Here is a 26517-nt window from a genome sequence, read left to right on the forward strand (position 1 = left end):
CGCTGTCTTCCCTTCATCCCTGTCTCATTCCTCTTTCCAACCCCTCCCCCCCCTCACCATCCCCTCTCCGTCCTCATTCTCTCCTCCCTCCTCTCCTCACCTAACATCTCCCCCAGACCCCCTGTCTGACACTCATGTACTGGAATAATAGGTGTTTTGCTGACTGTGTGTGTGTGTGTGTGTGTGTGTGTGTGTGTGTGTGTGTGTGTGTGATTTCTTTTTCTGTTGCTTATATCCTTTCACTCTTTTCCCCCTCAGTAACACTTCCAGCCCCCTTGTCCTCCCTTGCTCCCCTTCCCCTCTCTTGTTCTTCACTCTTGTTCACTTACACCCCACTTTTTTGCACCTTTATGGTATTCCCAGTGGCATAAGAGGCTTAGTAGCACCTCTTCCAGAGCGATTTATTTTGCCAGTTATACTTAACATTTTCTTGTATGTCATCTGCATCTTATTAATATCGCATAGTTTGTCACTTACAAAAAATATCGGTACTAAGGTGTAAAGTGCAGAATAAATCGCCAAAGAAGAGGTGTTACAAAATTTTCCGACCCGCTTAGAATGCGACCCGAAGCCCCATCAAGGACACTACTTCGTGAGCTGGTTTGTGGGCGTGTCTTCTGGGATAGTGTCCATGGGCGTGGGCGTGGAGGACCTTGATCGCCTGTGTCTCCCGTGTTCATGATCCGTGGGCTCCAGGAGATACCTTTGGCTCCTATGTATCACATCTCGTACTCGGTCTACCGTTCCTGCTGTTCCTACACCGTCGTCCTCGCAGCTGATGGAGAAGACCGGAGGGTTGATGGAAATGGTTGGGTCTCCTTGGTTTCGATCCTGCGACTCTTGGGATGTGGGTTGGTCAGGTGGCTCTCCTCGACCGGTTGGAGCTTGGGTAAGGACTCTTTGATCCGACTGTACGTTTTCCCCTGTGTGGTCTGTGTCCTTGGTCTGTGTATCTGTGTCATTTTCTCTAGTTTTGTGGTCTGTTATTGCTGTGTTTGTGGTGTGATTAGTGTGTTTGTCCAATGTTTGTGTCTCTGTATCATTGTCTGTAGTTTCTGTGTCTGTACCCTTATTGTTGTTCTGTGAGTCTGTGTCTTTGTTGTTATTCGGTGTGTCTGTGTCTGTGTCTGTATCATTGTTCTGTAAGTCTGTGTCATCCGCTAGTCCCATGGCAGCACAGCGAGCAAGGAGCCTCTCTGGGGAAGCCGTCAGGGACCTGTTAGAAGGAAAATAAGAAGGTTTAGGATTAAAGCCTGTCGACTGTCAAAGGGTTTATTTTAAAGGCAGACAATTAGGTTTTATTTGTTTCAATCTTTCCCTTTCTCGTTGTCACGCTAAGAAGGCAAATACCCCTATGGTTACCACATACTTCTCTCTCCCCCTTTCCTTTGTATAAAGGAACAATTATACCTGATTTCCAGTCCTCTGGAACCCTTCCTTCTTCCCAAGCCAGTCTACACAACTTCCATATCCACTCCACAACAATCTCACCCCCATACCTCAGCATTTCACCACACACTGCATCAGTTCCTGGGGCCTTTCCCAACTTGATCTTCTTCATTGCTTCCACTATTTCCACCCTACTGATCTCTTCCTCCTTCTGTCATCCCATCTTCTCCCAGCCATTCCCCAACCACTTATACTCGCACTGCTCTCACTCTCTACATTCAACAAATCCTCAAAGTGCTCCCTCCATCTCCTCAATTTCTCTCTCTTCTCCACCAACAATCTATTATTCCTATCTTTCACTCCCCTACTATTTCCCCTTTCACACTGCCTTACTTTCTTTACCTCCTTCCAAAACAATTTCTTACTCTCCCTCCATTTCACACTCAGATTCCTCCCAAACGCTTCATCCACTTTCTTCTTACTCTCCTTCACCAGTCTCTTCACCTCCCTTCTCTTGCTGACATATACATCTCTCTTCTCTCTCTCATCTTCTCCCCTACCTCTACTCGGTAATCATTCACTATATGCCTTCTTTTGTTCCACAGCTCGTTTCACCTCATCATTCCACCATGCTGTCCCTTGCACACCCTTTCATCTCCTAACTCCACAAACCACCTCACACTCTGCTTCTATCTCTTCCATGAATATCTTACATACGTCTTCCACTCCTTCCATCTGCTCTAGCTCATACCTTCCCAATCTTTCTTCCACTATGCTCTTATACTCTGCCATTTTCTCACTATCTTGCAAATTCTCCATTCTTCTCACAGGAGCTTTTTCCTCCTGTCTTCCCCTTCGTCTCCTCAACCATTTTCTTTGCAGATTTACCTTGGCCATCACTAAGTGATGGTCCGAGACTCCATTCCCCCACCCTCTCCACACTCTTGCATCTAACACTTGTCTTCTCATTCGCTCATCCACACACGTTGTCTATCATTGCCTTTCATTCAACAAGTTCACCATCCATCCTCCTCATTACTCTCCATGTATACCGGTGGATCATCTTATGTCGAAAGTAGGTGTTGGCTATTGGCAACCCCTTACCAGCACAGATGTCCACCAAAGCACTACCATTCCCATCTACTTCAGCTGGCACACCCCACTGACCAACCACTCCATCCACTTACATTCCCAACTTTGCCATTCATGTCTCCAATCAAAAGCACTCTCTCACTCCTCTCAAATTTGTCCATACATGCTTCTACCTTCGCCCAAAACTCATCTTTCACTCTTGCCACTCGGTCCTCTGTCGGAGCATACATACATACAGTCGCCCACGCTTGTGTATCTACTTTCATCCTTACCCATACAATCCTTGCACCCACTGTTCCATACTCTCTTATATTCTCCTTCCACTTCTTACTTATCGTCAGACATACTCCCTTTCTTGCCCTGTCATTCTCATTAACTCCAGCACATATACCTAAACCATATTCCCATTCTCTCACCCTTTCACCTTTCCATTTAGTTTCAGTCACTCCACATATATCCACTCTTGCATCCTCAAGCACCTGAACAATCCCTTTCACTTCATCATTCACTTCTCTCACATTCCACGTTCCCACCCTCAGAAAGTCGTTTGTCCGTTCCTTAGTCGTCAACGTATGGTCCGTCCTGGTCCGAGGCGCTTTATTCGCTTGTTTAGTTAGTTCTTTTTACGGGGTGGGACACTAACCCACCACCAACCCTTTTAGTCGCCTCGTACGACAAGCAGGGATACTGGGGGAGTATTCTTGAAACCCCCTTACCCCCAGGAGGTTTAATGATTTTTATTAATGTATATTGAGTAACGATAACTATTGTAGCACAGCAAGTTAAATTTTTAACATATATCCTTCATCAAAGATGTACTACCTCCTGGCAGGTATGTCATAGCCGAGGGACAAGGAGAGAACCTGCAGTATTCATTGTTGCACCCAAGGTTCCCAGCATTTATGCCGGGTGAACAAGAACGAGGTAGAGGGACAAAGTATTTTTTTTTTTCACCTTGACCCAGATTATCGTCCATTTGCAGGTTATTTCACATACTTCTGTGACAGAAAAGAAAATGCTACGGTTCTATATCTTTCCCATAGCACTTCTTTGTGAGTTGCATCACATTCTAGTGTTGATGAAATGTTACAGTTCAGCATGCAAGGTGGACAGGTGGCAATTTCCGGCCAAGTTAAAGTGAGAAGAGTATACAGCCTATCTGTTACCTGTTACCCTTAAGGCCCGGACACACTTGCCCTCGAACATGTGAGGGGTAAATCGTAAATCCAGTGTTCAGGCTGGAATACTACGGCAGCTCAAACCCGGTGCTTCGTATCATCTCGTTGATCACATGTTTCGAGCAAAGTGTGGCCGCACCCTTACCTTGTGGCGTGTGGGGCTGAGAACCTCCTTCCTCTCTGCACACCAAGGGGTTTCAGGTCATCCCCGACCAGAGAAAGTCTCCTGGTCGTCGTTCCTCCGGGGGTAGAGTTCCTCCTGACGACGGGGGGCGAATCTGCCTCCACCGCCCCCCACTCCTCCACCTCTCCGCCCCCCGCCACCGCCTTCTGTCCGAATCGTGCTCGGATCGTGTTGATGGGGCGAGTTAGTTCGATGATCTTGTCGTCGTCGCGGCGCTGGGTGGGGAAGGGATAAGAAAAGATTGTTATTATTGTGTGTTTTGAACAGTGTGTATGGGGGGGTGTAGGGGGGAGCTGGCTGACTGGCTGTGCACAAAATAATTGTTTTTATCCGATTTTAACCAAACTTGTTGGAAGGGTTGAGGGTCAGGCAGTGAGTACACCTATTATTTTTTAGAACAATAGATCATAAATCAAGATCAAAGGGCTTGGACAAACGCAGACCAAGCGAAAGCAAGCTAAAAAGTTTTTATTCAGATTAGACCAAACTTGGACGATAGGCTGAGGGTAAGGCAAGAATGAAGTTATTTAGTTCTGAGAATAGTTAGTCAAAGCACATGGTCACAGCACAAGGTCAACTTAAATAGTTTGTATCTGATTTACATCAAAGTTTGTGAATGGACTGAGGTTACGACAAGAACAGGTTTCGATTTTGAGAAAGATCAGTTAAGGTCAATATCACGGAGAAAGGTCAGAGGTCAAGATCAAAGGACAAAGTCAGCTCAGTTTTCATCTTGTATGAACTAAGTGTGGAAGGGTTAGGGGTCAGGCATGAATGAAGGGATTCAGTTTTGAGAACGGTCACTCAAAGATCAAGATCACTGGGCAACGTCAAAGTTCGACCCATGTGTCTGTGTTAAGAAAATTACACATCAAACTCCGTAGATTAGTTGAGGATTACAAGAGGTGACCTGTTGTCATTTAGAACAATAGGTTGAAGGTCAAGGTTACATACAAAGGTCAATTTAAACCACTAAACATTCCCACTTTGTGGAAATGTTTAGGCCAAAACAGTGATGCAGAGATTCCGATTTGACCATCAGTCACAATGCAGGTTACAGGAAAAGGACCAGTGTCAAGATCAATGGGCAAAGGTTACTCAAACATTTTTTACCCGATTTGAACCAGAGTTGGTGGAAATGTTATGGGTTAGGGAAGAATGAAAGCATTCGATTTTCTGAGTAATCTGTTGGAGGTCAAGGTCACAGGGCAGAGTCAATTATTCGGCCCTTGGACTATGTCGCGTCTCACAGGAATTACTCTGCATGCCCAGATATCGCATAATGTAGAACCCTGGATAAGGACAATATTTCTCCAGTTCTATCAAAGTTTTTCACATCAGGATCCCCCTTACATCCTGGAGAAATAATAACAGTTGTGTTAAGTCCCCATAGGATAAGGAAAATGAAAAACTAATTTTGGTTTACTAGGCTACCAGTACAAACTATGACATCTTCACACGTAAAACTGCATTGAGTGTGACAAAGTGTAAACTGAACAGTGTATGACCGCTTATTGTATACGCCACATATATCAGTTTTCTTCACCCATTTTCCATTTTTCTGTGCCCATAGTTACTTTCGGTTTGTTCTAATTATGTTCTCTGACTGCCTGTTTTCTGTTTCCTTCGATTACCTTCTGTTTATTCTGTGTCCTAGGTCTGTAGTTTAATTCGATGTTGTCTATTTTTTCTTAGTAACGCGGCTAAGCATTTAATAGCATCTACCCCAGCCGTTACCTTCACTTACTTCCAGATATGTCCAGAATTTTACTGAGCACTAGACTTCTAACGTGTGGATGGATACAGCTTTGCCATTTATTTTGTCAGCTGATGCACATCCTAACGTGAATAAAATCGTGTGGTAGCAACGTGAATAAACTGGTGTATAAGTGACGTCCTCGGCATGAATTATGTAACCCAACCCAACCAAGCCTAACCCAACTCCTTATCATATTCCAGTCATCACTCATCATTGTCAGCAGCTGCATTACTCATCATTTCCATAATTGGTATCATCACCATCATCATCATCATTAGTCGTATTATCGTTATCATTGGGAACTTCATTATTGCTCTGTGATGGAGAAAATTCTTATCTTCACCCTGTGTTATGGTCCAACAGAGTTTGTATCGTTATCATATACTCGTGTACAGAATAATTATGGTATATGGATGGATAGATAGATAGATAGATAGATAAACAGGAAGATAATTTAGACAGTCACATACAGATACATAAGATGTGGATAGATACATGGATGGATGGATCGATGGATGAATATAGACACATGCATAAAGTTTGATTGATTGCATAATTGATTGATTGACATTTAACAGAGATAAACAAGTACAGTCCACTTCACTCACCTATACCACAGCCATACATACACACATACATACGTACATACATACATCCAGCCGTGCGTATATATACATACATACGGTACATACACATGCAAACTGACCCTTACATGTATGTACACACAAACATCAGCATGGGTATCTATCATTTAGGGACTTGCGCGCGCGCGCGCTCACACACACACACACACACACACACACACACACATTCTCTCTCTCTCTCTCTCTCTCTCCAAGGGGGTAAATGTGCTTGTGTTTCCCCCTTCCCCCCTTTCCCCCTCTCCCTCCCACAAACTAGGTCAGAATCAGGTCAAGGCCTGTACTCCCCCCTCCCTACTCACCCATCTCTCTCCCCCTCCCACCCCCCTCTCCCGCCTCTCCCTTCCCCCCCTCCCACACCCTTCTCACCCCCTTCGCCCCCCACCCCTTCACCCTTTCTCTTTCGTCCCCTCTCATCCTTCTCTTCTTGGTTCCTGTCCCACTCACCCCCACCTCCTTCCACATCCTCTCCCTGCCTCACCCCTACCTTTCTGTCTCCCTCCCTCACCCCATTCCTTCCACCCTCACCCTCACCCCCCCTTCTTCCACACCCTGTCCTTCCCCCACCTCCTCTTCCCCACTCCCACATTGCTCTCTCCATCGCCTCCACTCCTCCAACCACACACATCCCTCCCTCCCTTGCAAATAATCCCCTACTCCCCCCATCCCTCACCCTGCCCTTCCCCATTTCCGTCCCTCCCTCCGTCTATTTTCCTTCCTTTTTCACTTATCCATTCACTCATCCTCCCTCATATACCTCCCTCGTTTACCTTCACGTCTCTCTCTCACTTTCCTCTGTCCCTCACTTCCATCTCTCCCCCCTCCCCCCCTCACTTTCCTTCATCCCTCACATCCTTCCATCTTCATTTCCTTCTATCCTCCACTTCCGTCCTTCATCCCTCTCACTTTCATCCTTCGCCCCTCTCTCCCTCACTTCCTTCCCTCCCTTGACTTCTTCACACACCCCTTCTCTCCCATCATTCACCCTTGTCCCCCCCTCTCTCACCACTCCCCCTCCCCTCCTCTCTCACCACTCCCCCTCCCCTCCTCTCTCACCACTCCCCCTCCCCTCCTCTCTCACCACTCCCCCTCCCCTCCTCTCCCTACACTCCCCCCTCCCCTCCTCTCCCTCCACTCCCCCTCCCCTTCCTTCCGTCTACTCTCCCTCCCCTCCACTCCCCCTCCCATCCTCTCCTTCCACTCCCCCTCCTTTCTCCTTCCACTCTTCCACCCCCTCCTTTCTCCTTCCACTCTTCCACCCCCTCCTCTCCCTTCACCCCCTCCTCTCCCTCCACCCCCTCCCCTCCCTCCGCCCCCTCCCCTCCCTCCGCCCCCTCCCCTCCCTCCGCCCCCTCCTTTCCCTTCCTCTCTTTCCACTCCCCCTCCCCTCCTCTCCCTCCATGCACCCTCCTCTTCCCTTTTCCACCCTCTTCCCCCTTCTCCTCCCGCACGACCCCATCTTGCCCACACTCCTCCCCATTCTCCTTCACTCCCACCGCTCCCCCCTCCCCTCTATCTGACTCCTCCCTTTCACTAACCAGGACGAGGGGAGTGGGGAGAGGAGGGAGGTGAAAGATTGAGGTTGTGGGGAGGGGTTAGTGTTGTGAGGGGGAAAGGAGAGAGTGAGGGGAATGGGCAATGAAGGGGAGAAATGAAGGGAGGGTGAGAGAAGACAGACACTAGAAGAGAATGGGAAATGAGAAAGAAAGAAGAGGAGAGGGGAAGCAAGATTGAGGGGAAAGGGAGGGAGAGAGAGGGAGGTGAGGAGAGTGGGAGAGACGATTGTGAGGAGAGAAGAGAAGGGAAACAGAGGGGGTTCAGATGAGAGGGGAGAAGGAGAGTGGGGGGAGAGGATTAGATGATGAAAGCGTACGGAGTGAAGAAAAATAGATAAATATGTATACACAGATAGATATAGATAGGTAGATAGATACATAGATAGATATATGTGGTGGTATCGTAGGGAGTGAGAGAGAGAGAGAGAGAGAGAGTACCATGGGGACATAGAGAGGAGGACAATGATGGGAGAAAGAGGGTACGGTGAGAGGGGAGAGAGAGAGAGAGAGAGAGAGAGAACATTCAGAGTACGCTGAGGTGAAAAGAGTACGGGAGGGGAGGAAAAGGGGAGAGAAAGGTGAGGGGAGACGAGGGTGGGGGGAAAAGTGGGAGAGGGAGAAGAAACAGGGGTGAGGGAGGGGATGGTAAGGGGAGGAGGAGAGTGCAATACGGGAAAGGGTGAGGGGAGAGAAAGTGAGAGGAGAGGGAGGGGTGGGGGAGAGGAGAGAGAAAGTGTGGTGAACGGAGGGAAAATGAAGTGAGGGAAGAGGGGGAGAGAAGAGAGGTGGTGTGACAAGGTGAGGTGGAAAGGGAGAGGGGAGGGGAGGGGAGGGGAAGGGGAGGGGAAAGGGAGGGGAAAGAACATTTAGAGTACGCTGAGAGGAGAGATAGAGTACGAGAGGGGAGGAGGTGGGAAGCGAAAGAGGAGGGAGGTGAGGAGGGGAAGAGGAGAGAGATGAAGGGAAAGGAAGAAAAGAAAGGGTGAGGGGAGGAGAGAGGGGGTGTGAGAGGAGAGGGATAGGCTAGCAGGATTTGAGGAACGGGAAGAGAGAGAGAGAGAGAGAGGAGCTGGGGTAGGGGTTGGGAAGGTGGAGAGGGGACAGAGGAAGATGAGACGAGAGGAAAGTGAGAGGAGGGAAGACTGGCGGGAGAGGGGAGGGAAGGAGGGGAAAGGGAAGGAGGAGGGGGAGAGGGGAGGGCGCCGAAGGGGAGAAGGGAAACATTTGGAGGGGGAGAGGGGAGGGTTAGTGAAGGGAAAGAAGTGAAAAGCGAGTGAGGGGAAACGGGTGTGTACGGGGAGAGGAAGATGGATGAGGGGAAGGTGAGGGAGGAAGGGAGTGAATGGGGTAGGTGGGGGAGGGAGGTAGTTAGGGGAGAGGGGTGACTTAGGGGAAAACGGGAACAGTGTGAGTGAGGGGAGAGGAATGGGTGAGAAAGAGGTATGAGAGAGAGAGAGAGAGAGAGAGAGAGAGAGAGAGAGAGAGAGAGGCTAGTAGGGCGGACGAAGAAAGAGAGAGGAGGGATGAAAGACACAAGAGAGGGAAGAGGTAAGAGTGAAGAGGGGTGAGAGGGAGAGGGGTAGAATGAAAGGGGTGAGTGAGGGGAAGTGAGAGAGGAGTGTGAGAGGAAAGGGAGGAAAGAGGGGAAAGGAAGATGAATGAGATGAGCTGGAGGGGTAGGCGAGAGGGAGAGAGGAAGGGGAAAGGGAAGGAGGCCGAGGGAGAGGGGTTAGGGAAAAGGGAAGCGGCGAGGGGAGGGGAGGGGTTGGGAAGGGGTGGGAAGGAGAGAGAGGAGGGGTGAGGGCCGAGGAAAGAGGGAGGAGAGGAAAGAGGAGGGGAGGGGAGGGAGAGAACGGAGAGGGGGAGGAAAGAAAGGGGTATGCTGGGAGAGGGAAGGGAGGGAGAGAGAAAATAGGGGAGGTGAGAGAGGGGTAGGCGAGAGGAAAGAGTAGGGGAGGGAGAGAGGGCGAGTACCGACGAACGCGAGAGGGGGAAAGGGGGGAGAATGCGGCAGAGAAGTGTAGGGGGAGAGGGGAGGAAGGGGACGGCGAGGGGAGGGGGTTAGAGTCGAGGAAAGAGAGAGGTGAGGGGAGGAGGGAGTGTGTGGCGGGCGAGAGTAGGGAGGGAGAGGAGTAGGGGACGGGATGGCGAGGGGATGGAGGGAGGGGCGTGCGAGAGAAGGGGGGAAGAGGGGAGGGAGGGGCGAGGGAGGAGAGCGTGTAGCGGGCGAGAGGAGGGGGAGATGGGAGGGGAGGGGGAGGAGAGAGGGAAGGGGGTGACCGCTCCCCTCGTGACCTAGTTTCCTCTGTACCCGAGTCGGCCGAGCCAAGGTGGTCTGGGGAGGTGGGGAGAAGGTGGGGAGGAGATCGGGGAAGCGATGGGGAAGAGTTGGGGAGATTGAGGAAGCGATGGGGAGGTTTGGGATGTAGGTGGGGAGGCTAGCGAGGTTAGGGAGGAGTTGGAGAGATGATGGAAGGTTGAGGTGAATGACCTAGGTATAGAGGTTGGGGAGGTTGCGGAAAATGTGGGGAGACAGGGGAGGAGGTGAGGAGGGTTGAGATGAAGTGGGAAGGAGATGGTGGTGAGTTTGGGGGAATCGTAGGAAGGCTATTGAGGAAGTGAGGAGGCTGGGGAAGTGAGGGGACAGGGAAGGTAGTGGGGAGTTTGGGAGACGATAAGGTGGACGGGAAGGAGCTGGAGAGGCTTGCGAGGAGGTGGTGAGGTTGAGGCAAGAATAGGAAGGCTGGGGAGGAAATGGGGAGGCTGGTGAGAAGGTGGGGAGGTTAGATATGGAGAGCAGATGAAGAAAAAAAGATCGGGAGGATAGCTGGGGGAGGAGGGTAAGGCTGGGGAGAGATGCTGTCTAGGGAGTGTGGGGAGGAATGATAGGGAGAGGAAGAGAAGAGATGGGGAAGAAAGTGGCAAGACGAAGAGGAACTGAAAACTGGTGAAGATGGGGGAAGAGGTGTAGTGGTGGGGAAAGGTTGGGGAATAGGTGTAGTGCTGGGGGAAAGACTGGGGAGGAGGGGAGTTATGGGGGATAGGTTGGGGAAAAGACGCAGTGATGGGGAAAGATTGGGGATGGGGTGTGGCTGTGGAGAAGATTGGGGAAGAATTGTATGAGTGGGGAAAGAAAGGGGAAGAGGTGTAGAAGTGGGGAAAGATTGGGAAAGAGGTGTGGTGTTGGGGGAAAGATTGAGGAAGAAGTGTAATTGTTGGGGAGGAAGTGTACTAGTGGGGAATGGTTGGGAAATAGGTGTAATGGTGGGGCAAGGCTGGGGAAGAAGTGTAGTGGTGGGGAAAAGATTGGGGAACAGTTGTAGTGGTGGGGAAAGAATGGGGATGAGGAAACAAGTATGGGAGAGACGGCAAATTTGGGTGGGAAATTGCGAGATAATAATAATAATAATAATAATAATAATAATAATAATGAGGGGGAGGAGGATGAAGATGGAGTGAAAAAATATTAAGTTTCATCACAAATCATCTCCATCAGTCATCGCCTTCCGAACTGTTATTTTTTTTTTTCTAAAGTCATCAGCTTCATCATTCTTGATCATTTTCTCGTCATAGCTCACTACGTTCATTATTATTTTTCATTTTATCACCGCAGGTCATACAAGTCATCACCTTCGCCCTTGTTATTCATCACAAGTCATCACCTTCATTCTTGTTATTCATCATCACAGGTCGTCCTCTTCATACTTGTTATTCATCGCAAGTCATCACCTTTATCCGTGTTATTCATCATCACAAGTCATCACCTTCATACTTGTCATTTTTATTATCACAAGTCATCACTGTCCTTATTTATTTTATCACCACCATCCCTAGTCATTTAATCACAAGTCATCACACTCTTAACCTGCTCAGTTAGGTGGCGTAGTTTCAGTTTTACTCGTGCTACCTTCAGACAATGTTCCTCAGCCTGGGGAGAGAGAGAAGGTTGCCAAGGGGTTGATGGAGACTGTTTTAATTCAGCCACTAGGAACAAAATCGTCTGGAGGTAGTAAACAGTGACATAAAGGCAGTTCTGTATATAACGCTCCCCAGTCTTGTGTGTTGCGGGTACGGCTCGGTCCGCTTTACCAGACTCAGCCTTGCATCATTTTCTATTTCCCATAATCCTTTTCATGTTTAATAGTGCCTGTTTTTGTGCGTGTGTTTTATGTGTTTTTTAATCCAATAATTGTTTGATTAATTCCATGAAGCAACCAAAATATCTGCACTCCCCACAAAAGCAAACAGCCGTCCTCGCAACACACAAGATTGGAGAGCGCCATATACTGACCTCCCTTTGTCACCTTTTGGCATCCTAAGATCGTTTTTTCAGCTGAGAGAAATACTAGTTTTTTTCTGAGATCCTTTTACTTGAGAAATTTTTATACAAACTGGGTACAAAATCGTCTGGAGTATAAGTTCTCGAATTTTTCTTATACATGAATCGTATAGAGTAGGTTTTGCCTGAATGAAAGACTTCGCTGTTATTCGTGGTTATTCGTTATTTCACTAGGTTTTGCCTAAATAAAAGGATTCACTCTTATTCATAGTTATTCATTGTTATTTCGCTATCACAAGCCATACTTTTCATAACTTCATAGCATCATCATCATAGCTCATCATCCGTCATCGTTATTCTTTCTTTTCCTCCATTCATCATCGTCTGCAAACCTCATAATCACAAGCCAGTTCAGTGTCATGATTTTTTTTTTTTTTAATTGTATTCCTGCAGATAATTTTATTCATGTAGGAAACACCTCTCGTCCTGAAGGGGTTAAGGAAGGCTAGATCTAACCCCTCTAAGTCTAATCTTTCCTAAGCTGAGTTAAATAATCTTGAAAACTTAAGAATGAATTTAAAAGGTCGTATTGAAAGGGTGATTTTTCTTCATATGTATTCTTATTAGTTGTCCATTTTTTTTTTTTTTATTATAATCATTGGAATTTTCACCTTCCTTCACTTTCATCATTCATTTCTCCGGAGGTCATAGTTTTTCGTGCATAATTTTTCCATTCATAAATTTTCTTTCCGTTGTTCATCATTCTTATTCATTGGGCAGCACACAGTCATCACCAGTACTCACCACTCACAACTTTCATATTCATCATTCACGTCAGTTTTGTCATCATTCATGTTCACTATGCATTACTTGTTTCACTCACTTTCATATTCGTCTCTGTCATTATCATTTCTGTTCATCACTCGTCACTCATTCATCCCATCACTATACCACTCATCATTTTCGCGTTCATTACTCACCATTCATGTTCATTAGTCATCATGCATCTCACTCACCATTTTCATATTCATCACTGTCATCACCTTCATGGACATCACTTATCACTCATGTTCATTATACATCACTCATAACTCATCATTTTCACATTCATCCCTGCTATCGCCATATTTATCATTCATTACATTCGTTAGGATACTCACCACTAAGGCTCATCACTCAACACACTATTCATTAAGTAGGTTACTCATCACTCATATTCACTGCTCGTTACTCAACCATCATTTATTATTCACTTTATCATTCATCTCTTCATCGCTCATCAGCTTCATACATACACATCATTTTATTTTCATCAGTCCTCACTTTTATGCTATCACTCATCACTTTCATATTCATCACGTCATATTCATCGCTGTCATTCATCGTATATCACTTTCATATTCATCGTTCATCACTTTCATATTCATCACGTCACAACATCAGTCATCACTATATTCACTCATTCTCATATTCATCACTTATTATTCATGTTCATTCATCACTTTCTTACGTCTTGCCCATCACTCATCACCTCATATTTGTCATTTATCGCCCATATTCATCACGACGAACACATCCACAAATCATCAGTTTCATTTATCATCACTCATTCATCATTCATCACTTATCACTCAATCTGTAGTCATCTCTCATTCATCACTAGTCTACTGTCATCACACGTGCTCATTCTTCACGCACTGTCGTAGCTCATTCATCAGCCATCACATTCATCATTCATCCATCAACACTTTCAAACGTAACTTACCCTTCTGTCATCACACATTCATTTTTCAATCATCAGGCATCACATTCATCATTCATCGGTCATCACTTTCATATCCTTCATCACTCATACTCAGCCATCACTCTTTTGCCCATAATTCATAATATTCATCACTCATTCATCATATCCCTTTCATCACAGAATGTTTTGATTGTGATGATGATGTGTGAATCTTCCTTTACATCACCTCTCATCACACTGCTTTTGTGTGTGTGTGTGTGTGTGTGTGTGTGTGTGTGTGTGTGTGTGTGTGTGTTTTATACATACACCCATACACACACACACGTTACACACACAGATACTTGCGCTATCATACCTTACCCACACAGCATAGTCGCGCATTTGTACACACACACACACACACACACACACACACACACACACACACACACACACACACACCACTTGGTAACGGGCTCGGGGCGGGTCGATGGCTGCCTCCCTCCACCCACTCCCTCCCTTCCTCCCTCTCTCCCTCCCCTCCACCCACTCCCTCCTTTGCTTCCTTCCTCTCCTCCTCCCTTCCACCTACTCCCTCCCTTCCTTCCTCCCTCCCTTCCTTCCTCCCTCCCTCCCTTCCTTCCTCCCTCCCTCCCTTCCTTCCTCCCTCCCTTCCTTCCTCCCTCCCTTCCTCCCTCTCTCCATCCTCTCCACCCATCCCCTCCCTTCCATACTCCCGCCCATGCTCCCTCCCTCCCCTCCACCTACTCCCTTTCTTGCTTCCTCCCTCCCCTCCACCCACTACCTCCCTTGCTTCCACCCTCCCCTCCACCCAATCACTCCCCACCACCTCCCTCCCCTCCACCCAATCACTCCCCACCACCTCCCTCCCCTGCACGCACTCCCTCCCTTCCTGACCTCCATCCATTCCTTCCTTTCCTCCACCCACTCCCTCCTTTCCTCCCTACCTTCCGTCCGTCCACCCCTCCACCCACTCCCTTCTTTCCATCCATCCACCCCTCCTCCCACTCCTTTCTTTCCTTCCATCAATCCCTCCACCCTCTCCCTTCTTTCCTTCCTTCCACCCCTCCACCCACTCCATCCTTTCCTTCCATCCACCCCATCCTTTCCTCCCATCCACCCCTCTACCCTCCTTTCCTCCCATCCACCCCTCTACCCTCCTTTCCTCCCTCCCTCCCATCTATCCACCCACTCCCTCACTTTCATCCACACACTCCCTTACTCCCATCCACACTCTTTTCCTTCCTCCATCCTTCCAACCCCTCCACCACTTTCCCCCTGTCCACCGACTCCCTCCATCCCCTCCACCCACTCCCTCCCCTCGTCCACCCACTCCCTCCCCTCGTCCACCCACTCCCTCCCCTCGTCCACCCACTCCCTCCCCTCGTCCACCCACTCCCTCCCCTCGTCCACCCACTCCCTCCCCTCGTCCACCCACTCCCTCCCTTCCTCCTTCCTTCCCCCTTCCTTCCCCCTAACCCACTCCCTCCCCCCTTCTACTGACTCCCTCCCTTCCTCCCTCCCTCCCGTCCCCTCCGGTCCCCTCCCTCCCTTCCCCTCCCCTCCCTTTGCTCCCTCCCTCCCCACCACCCACTTTCTTCCCTCCCTCCCCACCACCCACTTTCTTCCCTCCCTCCCCACCACCCACTTTCTTCCCTCCCTACCACCCACTCCTTCTCTCCCCACCACCCACTCCTTCCCACCACTCACTACCTCCCTACCACCCACTCCCTCTCTTCCTCCCTCCGCACCATCTACTCCCTCTTTTTCTCCCTCTCTACCACCCCTTTCTGCTCTTCCTTCCCCTTACCACCCCTCCCCTCCGCCCACTCCCTCCCTTTCGCCCACTCCCTCCCTTCCGCCCACTCCCTTCCTTCCATCCTTCCTCCCCTCCACCCACTCCCTCCCGTCCTCCCTCAGTCCCCTCCATCCACTCCCTTCTTTTTGTCCCTCCGTCGCCTCCTCCATTCCCTTTCTTCCTCTCCGCCACCCATTCTCCCCTACCGACCTCCCTCTTGTCCACTCACTCCCCCTTCCCCCTTCCTCCCTCCCTCTCATCCATCCACTTCCCCCTTTCTCCCTTCCTCTCATCCACCCACTGAGTCCCTTCCTCCTCCACCCACTCATTCTCTTCTTCCTCCCTCGACACACTCCCTTCCCCCCTTCACCCCCTCCACCCACTGCCTCCTATTCTTCCCCCCACTCACTTCCTCCCACCCGTCTTTCACTCCCTCCCGTCCTCACCCTCTTCACCCACTCCCTCACTTCCTCCTTTCTTCACTCCCTCCCTCCACCATCCCTCCCTCCCTCCACCATCCCTCCCTTTCTCCCTCCCTCCCTCCCCCTCTCCCACTCCCTTCTTTCATCCCTCCCCCTCTCCCACTCCCTTCTTTCATCCCTCCCCCTCTCCCACTCCCTCCCTTCATCCCTCCCCCTCTCGCACTCCCTCCTTTCCACCTATCCCTCCCTACCTTCCACCCACCCATCTTTCCCTTCCTCCCTCCCCCCTCCTCTCATATACTTCCTCCCCCCACATACTTCCTTCTCTCTTTTCATTCCCTCCATCCCTCCACCCACTTCCCTCATCTCGAGACACTTCCTTCTCTCCCTCCACCCACTTCCTTCCATCCCTTCCTCCACTCACTTTCCTTCTTCCCTCCATTCATTTACTTTCCTCCCTTCTTCCCCCTGCTCTCTTTCGTCCTTCCCTTCACCTACCCACTTCTCACCTTCCTTCCTCCTCCCACTTCCTTCCTCCGCCCACTTCCTTCCCTCCCTCATTCCCTCCACCCCCATCCTTCCCTCCCTCCCTCCACCCACTTTCTTCCCTCCCTCCCTCCCTCCCTCCACCTGCTTTCTTCCCTCCTTCCCTCCATTTACCTACATTACTCTCTCCCATCTACTCACCTTCCTTCCGCCCACTCACCTTTCTCTCTCCACTCACTTCCTCTCTCTCTCTCTCTCTCTCTCTCTCTCTCTCTCTCTCTCTCTCTCTCTCTCTCTCTCTCTCTCTCTCTCTCTCTCTTTCCCATTTTCCTACCATTCTCCACCCACTCCTTCTCCATTCCCTCTCCCTCTCCTCACACTCATGTCCCATTTACTTCCTCCTCTCATTTTTCTAACTTGTTTCCACCCATTCTCCTCTCTCTCCACCTGCCTTTTCCTTACTTTCCTCCTCTCTCCCACCCTCCCTCCCCCACATCCTTTATCCCCTCTGCCTCAACCTTCATTCACCCAAAACACTCACTCACTCACTCACTGTACCCATTCTCTCAGTACCTCCACACTTCCTCCTTCCAATCCCTCATCCTCCCACTTCTCTCCCCAAAACCAACTCAGTCACCCAGCCACTTCCTTCCTCCTTCCATCCATCCATCCGTCCGTCCGTCCTTCCACCTTCATTTCATCCTTCCATTCATCTGTCCAACCACCTTTTCTCTCATCCATCCATCCATCCATCCATCCAGTCAACCATTTTTCATCCATCCATCCATCTATCTGTCCAATCACCTTTTTCTCCCATCTCTCCATCCAACCACCTTTTTCTCCATCCATCCATCCAATCAACCACTCTCTTTTCCTCCATACTTCCATCCATCCATCCAGTCAGCTACAGTCTTTTCCTCCATCCATCCTTCTGGTCGTCCTTCCATCCCTCCATCCATCATTTCCCCTCTTTCTCCCTCTCTCCTATTACCCCCACCTCTCTCTACCCACTTCTTCTCTCATTATCCCTTTCTCTTACTCATTCGTCCCTCATATCCACCTCCACTCACTCATCTACTTGCTTATTCACTTATTCATTTACGTGCTTGTTTACCTTTCATTCACCTGAGATCGTACACCTTTTAATTCCTCTGTTTATTCATCCTACTCACCTTACTCACAGCTCAGCCATCCATTTTTATATCAGCTTTTTCTTGTTCGTTTCATCTTACTCACCAATCGTCTTCTTTCATAAATTTACTCATATTTCATTCACTCCCTTCCTTATTGTTCACTCCTTTTCGAAACTCATAATTTCACCGAAGTATTTATCTCTCTGTGACTCACCTACCTAGAACTCTTAAATTTGTAGGTTACTCATTATCTTGTCCTTACACACACACACACACACACACACACACACACACACACACACACACACACACACACACACACACACACACACACACGCACAAAGTATTCTAACAGATCATTGACAATTTGTAATGATGATGAAGTTAATTAGGTCTACTGTCAATTAACGTTAGCTCAAGTTAGGATAAGCTAGAGGAAGGTAGGTCACGCCGTGCAAAGTTAAGTTAGTCAAATTAGATCAGGGTAGAGCTGTTTGGGGTGGGGTTGTGTTAGGTTAGAGGTTAGATTAGTTCAGGATGAGGTTAGTATATTGTGAAAGTTAGATAGATATAGATTAGGTTAGATTGTTAGTTTAGCTGGAACAGGTTAATAAAAGGTAAGATCAGGATAAGTATTTTGAGGGATGGTTAATTAAAGTGAATATCCAGCCATGATATGTGAGATTAGGTTAGGTTTGGTTATCTTAGGTCATGGCAGATGTAATTGGGTTAGGCCAGGTTAGGTTCGGTAGGGTTAAGCTAGGTTAAGTTATATTATGCCAGCTTAGTCAAAAATAGTGTGAAGTGTGCAAAGGTGGATTTAGGTTAGGTTAGGTCGAGTTAGGTTAGGTTAGAATTGACCAAGGTATGGTAGATTAGGTATGAGTAAAAATATTGTGTGTAGAAGTAAATATAATCGTGCTAAGTTAGGTCAGGTTTAGTTAGATTAGATTAGGCCAGGGTAAATTATGATATGGTAGGTTAGAGTAGCATTATTTTGGCTAGTTTAGAATAGGTTAAGTTAGGCTAGGTTAGAAATGGTTGTGGTAGATTAGGCGTGGGTAAAGCTAGTGTGTAAATAGTGTGTTGATGGCACCACCCCCTCCCTCCTACCCCTTTAATAACCAGCCTACCTACCGCCCACTCGCACACAACCCTGCCTTCCTTCGCCCCACACCGCCTTCCTTCACTCCTTCAGTCCTTCCCTCCTTCACTCCTCCATTCATTCCTTCTCCTGACACCTCCCTGACTTCATTATTTCATTCATTCATTCGTTTTTTTCCACACCACCCTCATTCACTCCTTCATTCATTGATTTCTTCTCCCCACGCCCCCTTCTTCCACTCCTTCACTCCTCTCACACCGTCTTCATTCATCCTTCATTCCTTCATTCATTTTCCCTGCTTCACCCCACATCACCTTCAATCAGTCCATCATTCATTCAGTCCTTCTCCCCACACCATTCTTCCTTCCTTCTCTCCTTCCTTCTCTCCTTCCTTCTTTCCTTGCCTTTTCTTTCCCTACACTACCTTCCTTCCATCCTTCTCTCCTTCCTTCATTCCTTGCTTTTTTTTTCCTACACCACCTTCCTTCCATCCTTCTCTCGTTTCTTCCTTCCTTGGACCCACGCAAGATTTCTTCCATCCTTCCCTTTCCCCACACCATTTTCCTTCCTTTACTTCCTTCTTTTTCTTCCTTCCTTCTTTCCACCCATCCTTCTGTCCATTATTCCATCCTTCCTTCTGTCCTTTTTCCATGCTTCCTTCTACCCTTCCTTACCTTCCTTCACATTTACTCTTCCTTCACTCCTCCATGTACTTCATCCCCCTTTCTTACTCCTCACCTCCTTTCATTCGTATCTTCTTTCTTTCATTCCTTCCAGCCATCATTCATTCATTTTTTCCATTTCTATTTCCTACTTTTCTGTCCTTCCTTCACTCCACTTTCATTCCTGTTTGGCGTTCACTTTCCTTCCCTCCTTTCCTTCCTTCACTCCTCTTGCATCATTCATTTATTTCTTTCCCTCATTGACTTTCCTTCACTGCTAGCTTTCGTTAACTTCTTTTATCACACACACACACACACACACACACACACACACACACACACACACACACACACACACACACACACACACACACACACAACCATTCCATCCCATCCCATCCCATCACATCACATCACATCACATCACATCACATCACACCACACCACACTACACCACACCACACCACACCACACCAGAGCTGGAACACATGATAGGGTCTGGTGTGAGCTGCTGTGAGTCTCCCGGTATCTCGTGAGGCTCCTCTATTAAGTACAGTCTTGGCTACCCTCCTCCTCCTCCTCCTCATCATCATCATCATCATCAAGTTCCATTTTGGGTGTGTTTGTTTATCGTCGTTAACCAGAATATATGAAGAGTTTTATTGGTCATAGCTTGTTCAGATACCTACTTCATTTCTTCCTCCTTGCTTCATTTCTCTCTGCATTGTTTCATTCATCCAGCCATTCATTCATTCATTCATTCATTCATTCAGTAAACCCTTGCTTTTATCATCTCCTTCCATCCCTGCTTCTTTGTTTCTTTAATTTACTGCCTCATTCGTTCATTCATTCTCCAGTCCCCTTTTTTTTTCATATATCTCACTTTCGTCTTTCATACCTCACTTTCACGTTACTAGCCTCCCTTATTCCCTCCATCTTACCTTCCTTCATTAGTTTGTTCAGTCGTTCTCTCATTCTTATATTTATTTATTCATTATTTCCTTTCTTATCTGTCTTTTTTTAATCTTTCGTTTTCCTTCGTGTTTTCTATCCTTCATTAACTTTAATATTCGTTCATTGGATTATTAATTTACCTGTCCATTCATTCATAAATTCATTATTCGTTTTTCGTCTTCCCCTCCTTCCAACCCTCCTTCTTTCCTTCCGTCGTTCTATTCTTTCTCTTTTTTTTTCATTCTTCCTTCCTTTTTCTTTATACATTTATTCATTCGTTCCTTCCTTCCTCTTTCCCATTTCCTTTTTCTTCTTTCGTCCCCTTGTCCATATCCCAGCTAGTTTCCTACACATATCCTCATAATATTTCTTACCTCATTCATTTTTCTCACAACTTCTACCATTTTACTCATTTTACTCATCTCTGCATCCATTCATTTGACTCACCCCTCCTGCCATTCATTATAGTCATTGTACTCATCTCTATTACCATTCATTTTACTCATCTCTGCTACCATTCATTTTACTCACCTTCCCTACCATTCATGTTACTCATCTTCAGCCCTCTCATAGTTGCGTTTTTTCGTAATTATTCCATCTATTTCCAAACGATTTTCTTTGTTTTCAGCCAATTGCGCCCTAAGACACTTTAAATAAAAATACCATTAACCGTGTCATGGTCAGAAGAACTCTACATTCCAATTAATTCCACACGATTTGTTTTTATCGGAGTGAGTCATAAGAGCCTAAGAGTGTTAATATCGCCCATTCACCCATTTTTCTCAGTTTTACTGTCAAAGAAAACGGGGAAGATGAACAGATGATAAGGCACCAAAAAAATGAGGTAAAAGGTCTTCATTTTTCATCTTCTCTCCCATTACTATTTTAATAATAATAATAATATTATTATTATTATTATTATTATTATTTATTATTATTATTATTATTATTTATTATTATTATTATTATTATTATTATTATTATTATTACTACTACTACTATTATCATCATAATCTCGTTGTTGTTGTTGTTGTTGTTGTTGCTTTTGATGATGATGTTCCGGTTCCTGTTGTGTAAAGTGATGATTACTGAGAGAGAAGGTGACTCCAAGCGTGACATAGCGATGAATGTAGAGAGACATCAAGTACCAGGTGTAGTGAAAGAAGAGAGAGGTAAATGTGCAAAAAAAAGTGGAAAGTGGAGTGACACAGGGAAGGAAAGTGAACGGTGCTGTGAGGACCTTGATAAGCAAAAGAGTGAGGCGGCTGCGATAGGCTTGCATGTAGAGTTTTAACGTCTGTTTTAACATGAGGGTTTGAGACGGTGATGTCGCATGAAATTAAACAAGTCAGAAGTAAGAGAAGTGAAACAGAGGCTGATGAGAAATGGGTGAATTGCAGAAAATGAATGGGATATTGAATAATGTGATGTGAAATTTGCGGGGTATGGAAGTGTGTGGGCACCAAAATCGAAGAGTGTGTTCTTAGGTGGTATGGGCATGTGGAGAGAATGGGTGGTGAAAAGGGTGAAAAGGGTAAATCAAGTGGAGAGAATGTATAGTGAAGAGGGTGAAAATTATATATGATGTGGAGAGAATAGGTAGTGAAAAGAGTATATGTGCAGAGAATAGGTGGTGAGAAGGTGAAATAGGTGTATCATGTGGAGAGAGTGGGTGGTGAAAAGGGTGTATCAGAGCGAGTCGTGGTGGGAGGAGGTGTGGTAGGCCAAGGAGAGGGTGGAGAGTTGTGGTAGATGAATGTGTGTACGAAACAAATTATGTGGATTGATGAGGCTAGGGAAATGACAGTAGATCGAGGTGGTTGGAAGAATTATGTACGAAAGTTGGTCGGTAAAATAATAGACATCGGATTAGCTCTAGCTGATAGGAGGTATGAAGCACGTAATTATGGATGGGTATGCCTGTGAGGTGGATTCAGGATTCCGAGGGCTTAGATGGTGAATGAATATATGAATGATGAAGATAATGATGACTTATTTAACTTCAGAAAGACCTCTCACATTCAGAGGGTTACTAAAGGCTTTCCTACTGCAAATGAAAATCCTCTAATGGTAGAAAAATTAAAAGAAAGATATCATCGTAAGGGAAGGGAGTTAGACAATAAAATTACTTTGCATTGACAAGAATAAGGCGGGTGTCATCGTACTGAAGGGGTTGAAAGTGAAGGATTTCAAAAGAGGCCTTCCCGTTACTGAATAAAATCGTCTGACGTCAGTAGGAATAAAGTCCAAAATCCTCCGTAAATCGTAGTAAAGGAAGGAAGGCTAAGTCATTATTAGACCCCTCCTAAAACCATTTGTTGCGGCTGATGTACTTGCTTTATTATTATTATTATTATTATTATTATTATTCAGGTAAGCACCGGCAAGATTTCGTTCAACTAGTAGAAATCCTAGCAGTGAAAGGTATCAACTACTAGCCGGAGTAAATCTCTCTCCCTCTCTCTCTCTCGAACAGTTTGCGGACTTCTATCCTTTGGTTCCTTCTTCATTGATAAAAAAAATAAATAAATAAATAAACTTAAGGGCTCATAATATCATCAGCTTAGGAGGCTCCCTTAACTCCTCTTCCTTACCAGTTTATTTCTGTATATAACCCTCATATTTTCCTGTGTATTACTTAAGAACTTTATGTCGATATGAAGAACGTGTAAGTACCATACAACAGAAGGCTAAGGTGTGATAGTCAAGATAAATCGCTAAGAGGCAGGTGCTAGCAAAACACCCCGAAGCCAACGAGACCCAGACGATTTTATACAGCTGAGGGAAATCGTAAGGTGTAGCGTAACGAAGAGAGAGAGAAAATTTAGGAGAAAGAATTTTGCCGACATGTGTTGAACGAGTTGAAAAAATATATATAAGAAAAATAATGAGGCAGTGGAAGTACGTAACAAAGAGTACAGTAATGCTGATAACTAATAACATCGTCAGCAGTAGCAGAGTAATAATAACAGCAGTAACAGCATCAACAGTCGAAAGGACCATAAGGACTGTTGCTGTTTGCTTTCCTTTGTATATTCCTTTGCATAACAACAGCACAATAATCACCGTCATCAGTAGTGTTATTGCCATCATCATCATCATCATCATCAGAATTGGTTTCAGTATTGTTATAGTTAGGCTCTCATTATCATCGTCGTCATTATTATTTATTATTATTATTATTATTATTATTATTATTATTATTATTATTTATTATTACCATCATCATCATCATCATCATCAGTACCAATATCGGCATCGGTGTATCGTCATAATCATCCTTGTGGACAGCGACAGCAAACAACAGCAGCAGCAACATTAGCATCAACATCCTTTGCAACAAGATCATCAAAACATCAACATCTTCTAATATACTATAGCAGTAGCCGCGCGTGTGTGTGTGTGTGTGTGTGTGTGTGTGTGTGTGTGTGTGTGTGTGTGTGTGTGTGTGTGTGTTTTGAGCAGCCGAAACAACACATTCAAATCACACCAAAATTGGCAGAAAAATCGCAAAAAAATCGCTGATATGAAAAAACTTGGTCCCATCACGATTGAAAAACTTTTGCTATATTTAATGAGCGATCACATTTTGACCAAAAAACGGTGCTTCCGAAGCCCGCCATAGGATCTCCGTAGAATTTTTTGCCCACAGGTAGAACTAAAATAAACTGTAGCAGTAGCCGTGTGTCTGTGTGTGTACTTCGGACTTGCGTTCGGACAACTAGGGTTCCATTCCCGAAGCTGCAAGTAACACGATCAATTGATTAGCTTAAAAAACAAAAACAAATGACAACGTTACACTAGAACAGCACATAAACGCGAGAGTCCTCCGCAGGAGCAAGTGCGAGGGGCCCGAAGGGCCCACGAGCACTTGTCTGCAACTATAACAACAGTACCAATAACCTGAACTAAAAAAAAGAAATAATATCAACGACGACAGCGCCAAAAACAGTCATATTAATAACAATAATGATAATAGTAATAATAATAAAAAAATAAGAAGAGGAACGAGAGAGAGAGAGAGAGAGAGAGAGAGAGAGAGAGAGAGAGAGAGAGAGAGAGAGAGAGGGTGAGAGGAAGAGGGTGTGGCGGAAAGGGGAGAGGAGGGAAGGGAAGGGGGAGGAGAGGAGGAGACAACAAACTGACAGGGAACGGAAGGAATGGGAGAGGGGGAGATAGAGAGAGGAGAAGGGGGAAGGAGAGAGAGAGAGAGAGAGAGAGAGAGAGAGAGAGAGAGAGAGGTGGAGGATGGGGGGGAATATGATGAATAGATGGACTGACTTGGAAGGGGGAGAGGGAGGGGTAGGAAGAGAATTGAAGAAGGAAAAAGAGAGAGAGAGAGGGGGGGGGGGAAGGGGGGACGAGAAATGGGAGGAAGAGAAGGAGGAGATATGTAGAAAGAAGGGGAGGAGGAAAAAAAGGGAGAAGACTGGAAAGGAAGGAGAAGGAGGTGGAGGAGAGGGAGAGGAAGAAGTAGTGTGGAGGCATACGAGAAGGAGGGGAGGGGGAAAGACAGGAGTGGGATGGGGGGGGGAGAAGAAGGGCAAGGGGTGAGAAGAGGGAGAAGTTGAGGGGGATGGGTAAGGAAGGGGTGATGGGATAGACGGGGGATGAAATGGTGAGGGGTGAGAGAAGAGGAGGGGTTGAGGGGGAGGGGTGAAAGGAAGGTTAAGTTATGGAGCTGAGAAGGGTGAGGGAGTAGAGAAGCAGGAGGGAAGGGTGACGTAAGAGGGAGACATGAGGAAAGGAGGAGGGGAGGGGAAGAGGAGAGGGGGAGGGTGAAGGGAAGGTAGGAGGAAGGGGTGAAGGGGAGAGAGGAAAGGGGAGGAAAGAATGAGGGTTGGAGAGGAGTCAGAAGGAAGGGTGAGGAGGAGCCGGGAGGGGTGAAAGAAAAACTGGGATGAGGGGGGGAAGGCGAAGGCGAAAGAAGATGAAAGGGAGGAGGAAAGGTAGAATGAAATGTGGGGAGGGGTGAGAAAAGAGTAAGGGGAGTAGGGAGGAATGAGAGTGAGGTGAGAAGGACGGGAGGAGGGGTGAAGGGAGAGGGAAGGGGTGATTGGAGGGAGAGAGGAGCAACAAACAAGACTGAGGGGTGAGGAGGTGTGGAGGAGGGGTGAGAGACAGGGAGGGGTAGGAGGCAGGTAAAAATAGACAGAAGTAGGGGTGAGGGAGGTAGGGAGAAGGTGAAGAAGGGTGAAGGAAATGTGAAGACAGAATGAAAGAGGTGATAGGAGGGAGAGAGAGAGAGAGGCAGGAAGGAAGGGTGTGGGGCGAGGCAGGGGTGAGAGGGAACGGAGGAGAAGCAGGGATGGGTGAGGGAATGCAGGATGTGGGGTGAGGGGGAAGGGGAGGGGTGAAGGGGGGTTGCACGACACTCTGACATTTGGAGAGCTGCTACAGGCGGAGGTGGGGTAAGGGGTGAGGGGAGGGAAGGGGGGGAGTGGGGAAGGGTGTGGGGTGTAGTACTCCACTCAGGGTTGTGAATGGAGCCCTCTCGCCCCTCCCACTCATCCTCTCTTCCCCCTCACTCCTCCCCCTCTCACCCCTCCCCCCACCCTGCCTTGTCTTTTACTCACCCTTATCATTGACCCTCACTGCCCTCTCATTCATCCCTGTTGCTCACTCCTACCCCCCACTCCCCCTCCCACCTCCTCTCCCCTCTCCTGTCACTGACTTACTGTTCATTGCCACCCTGTACTCTTGTTATTCACCATTCATTTTACCTTTGTCATTTCTCACTCAGCCCTTACACCCCCTTCAACTCACTCCCACTCATACATCCCCTCTTCCACTCCCCTTTCATCACTTTTCACCCCTCTCACTCACCCCCTCACGCACTCCTCACTCACCCTCTCTCACTCATTCGCCGTTACCCACTCACTCACCCCTCTCCCCATTCCCTCTCCCCTCTCCCCTCTCCCCATTCCCTCTCCCCTCTCACTCAGTTCTCTCACTCGCCACTCTCATATCATCGCTTTTATTAGTCAAAGTATGTGCTGATATCTGCTTTGAATTAGTGGAATATTGTGATCTATGCTGTGCCAAACTTTGTGTGTGAGAGAGAGAGAGAGAGAGAGAGTGTGTGTGAGTGGGTGAGAGTGAGTGCTTAAATGTGTGTGTGTGTGTGTGTGTGTG

General features: G+C 47.1%; 1 protein-coding gene across 1 annotated transcript in view; it reads right to left on the minus strand.

Moving 5' to 3' along the window:
- Window positions 1-585: 585 nt before the first annotated feature.
- The window catches only part of LOC145392464 (uncharacterized), a 37267-nt gene continuing 11335 nt past the window's right edge, over window positions 586-26517 (minus strand). Inside the window, exons 4-5 of the mRNA XM_080266863.1 lie at window positions 3805-4058; window positions 586-1216 (exon numbers count right to left, since the gene is read on the minus strand). Of these exons, the coding sequence (XP_080122989.1) occupies window positions 586-1216; window positions 3805-4058 (885 nt within the window). The remainder of the gene's footprint in view (window positions 1217-3804; window positions 4059-26517) is intronic.

This window comes from Coenobita brevimanus, chromosome 22 (assembly GCF_032717465.1).
Source record: "Coenobita brevimanus isolate Jiangsu-jjx chromosome 22, ASM3271746v2, whole genome shotgun sequence".
NCBI classification, from domain to species: Eukaryota; Metazoa; Arthropoda; class Malacostraca; order Decapoda; family Coenobitidae; genus Coenobita; species Coenobita brevimanus.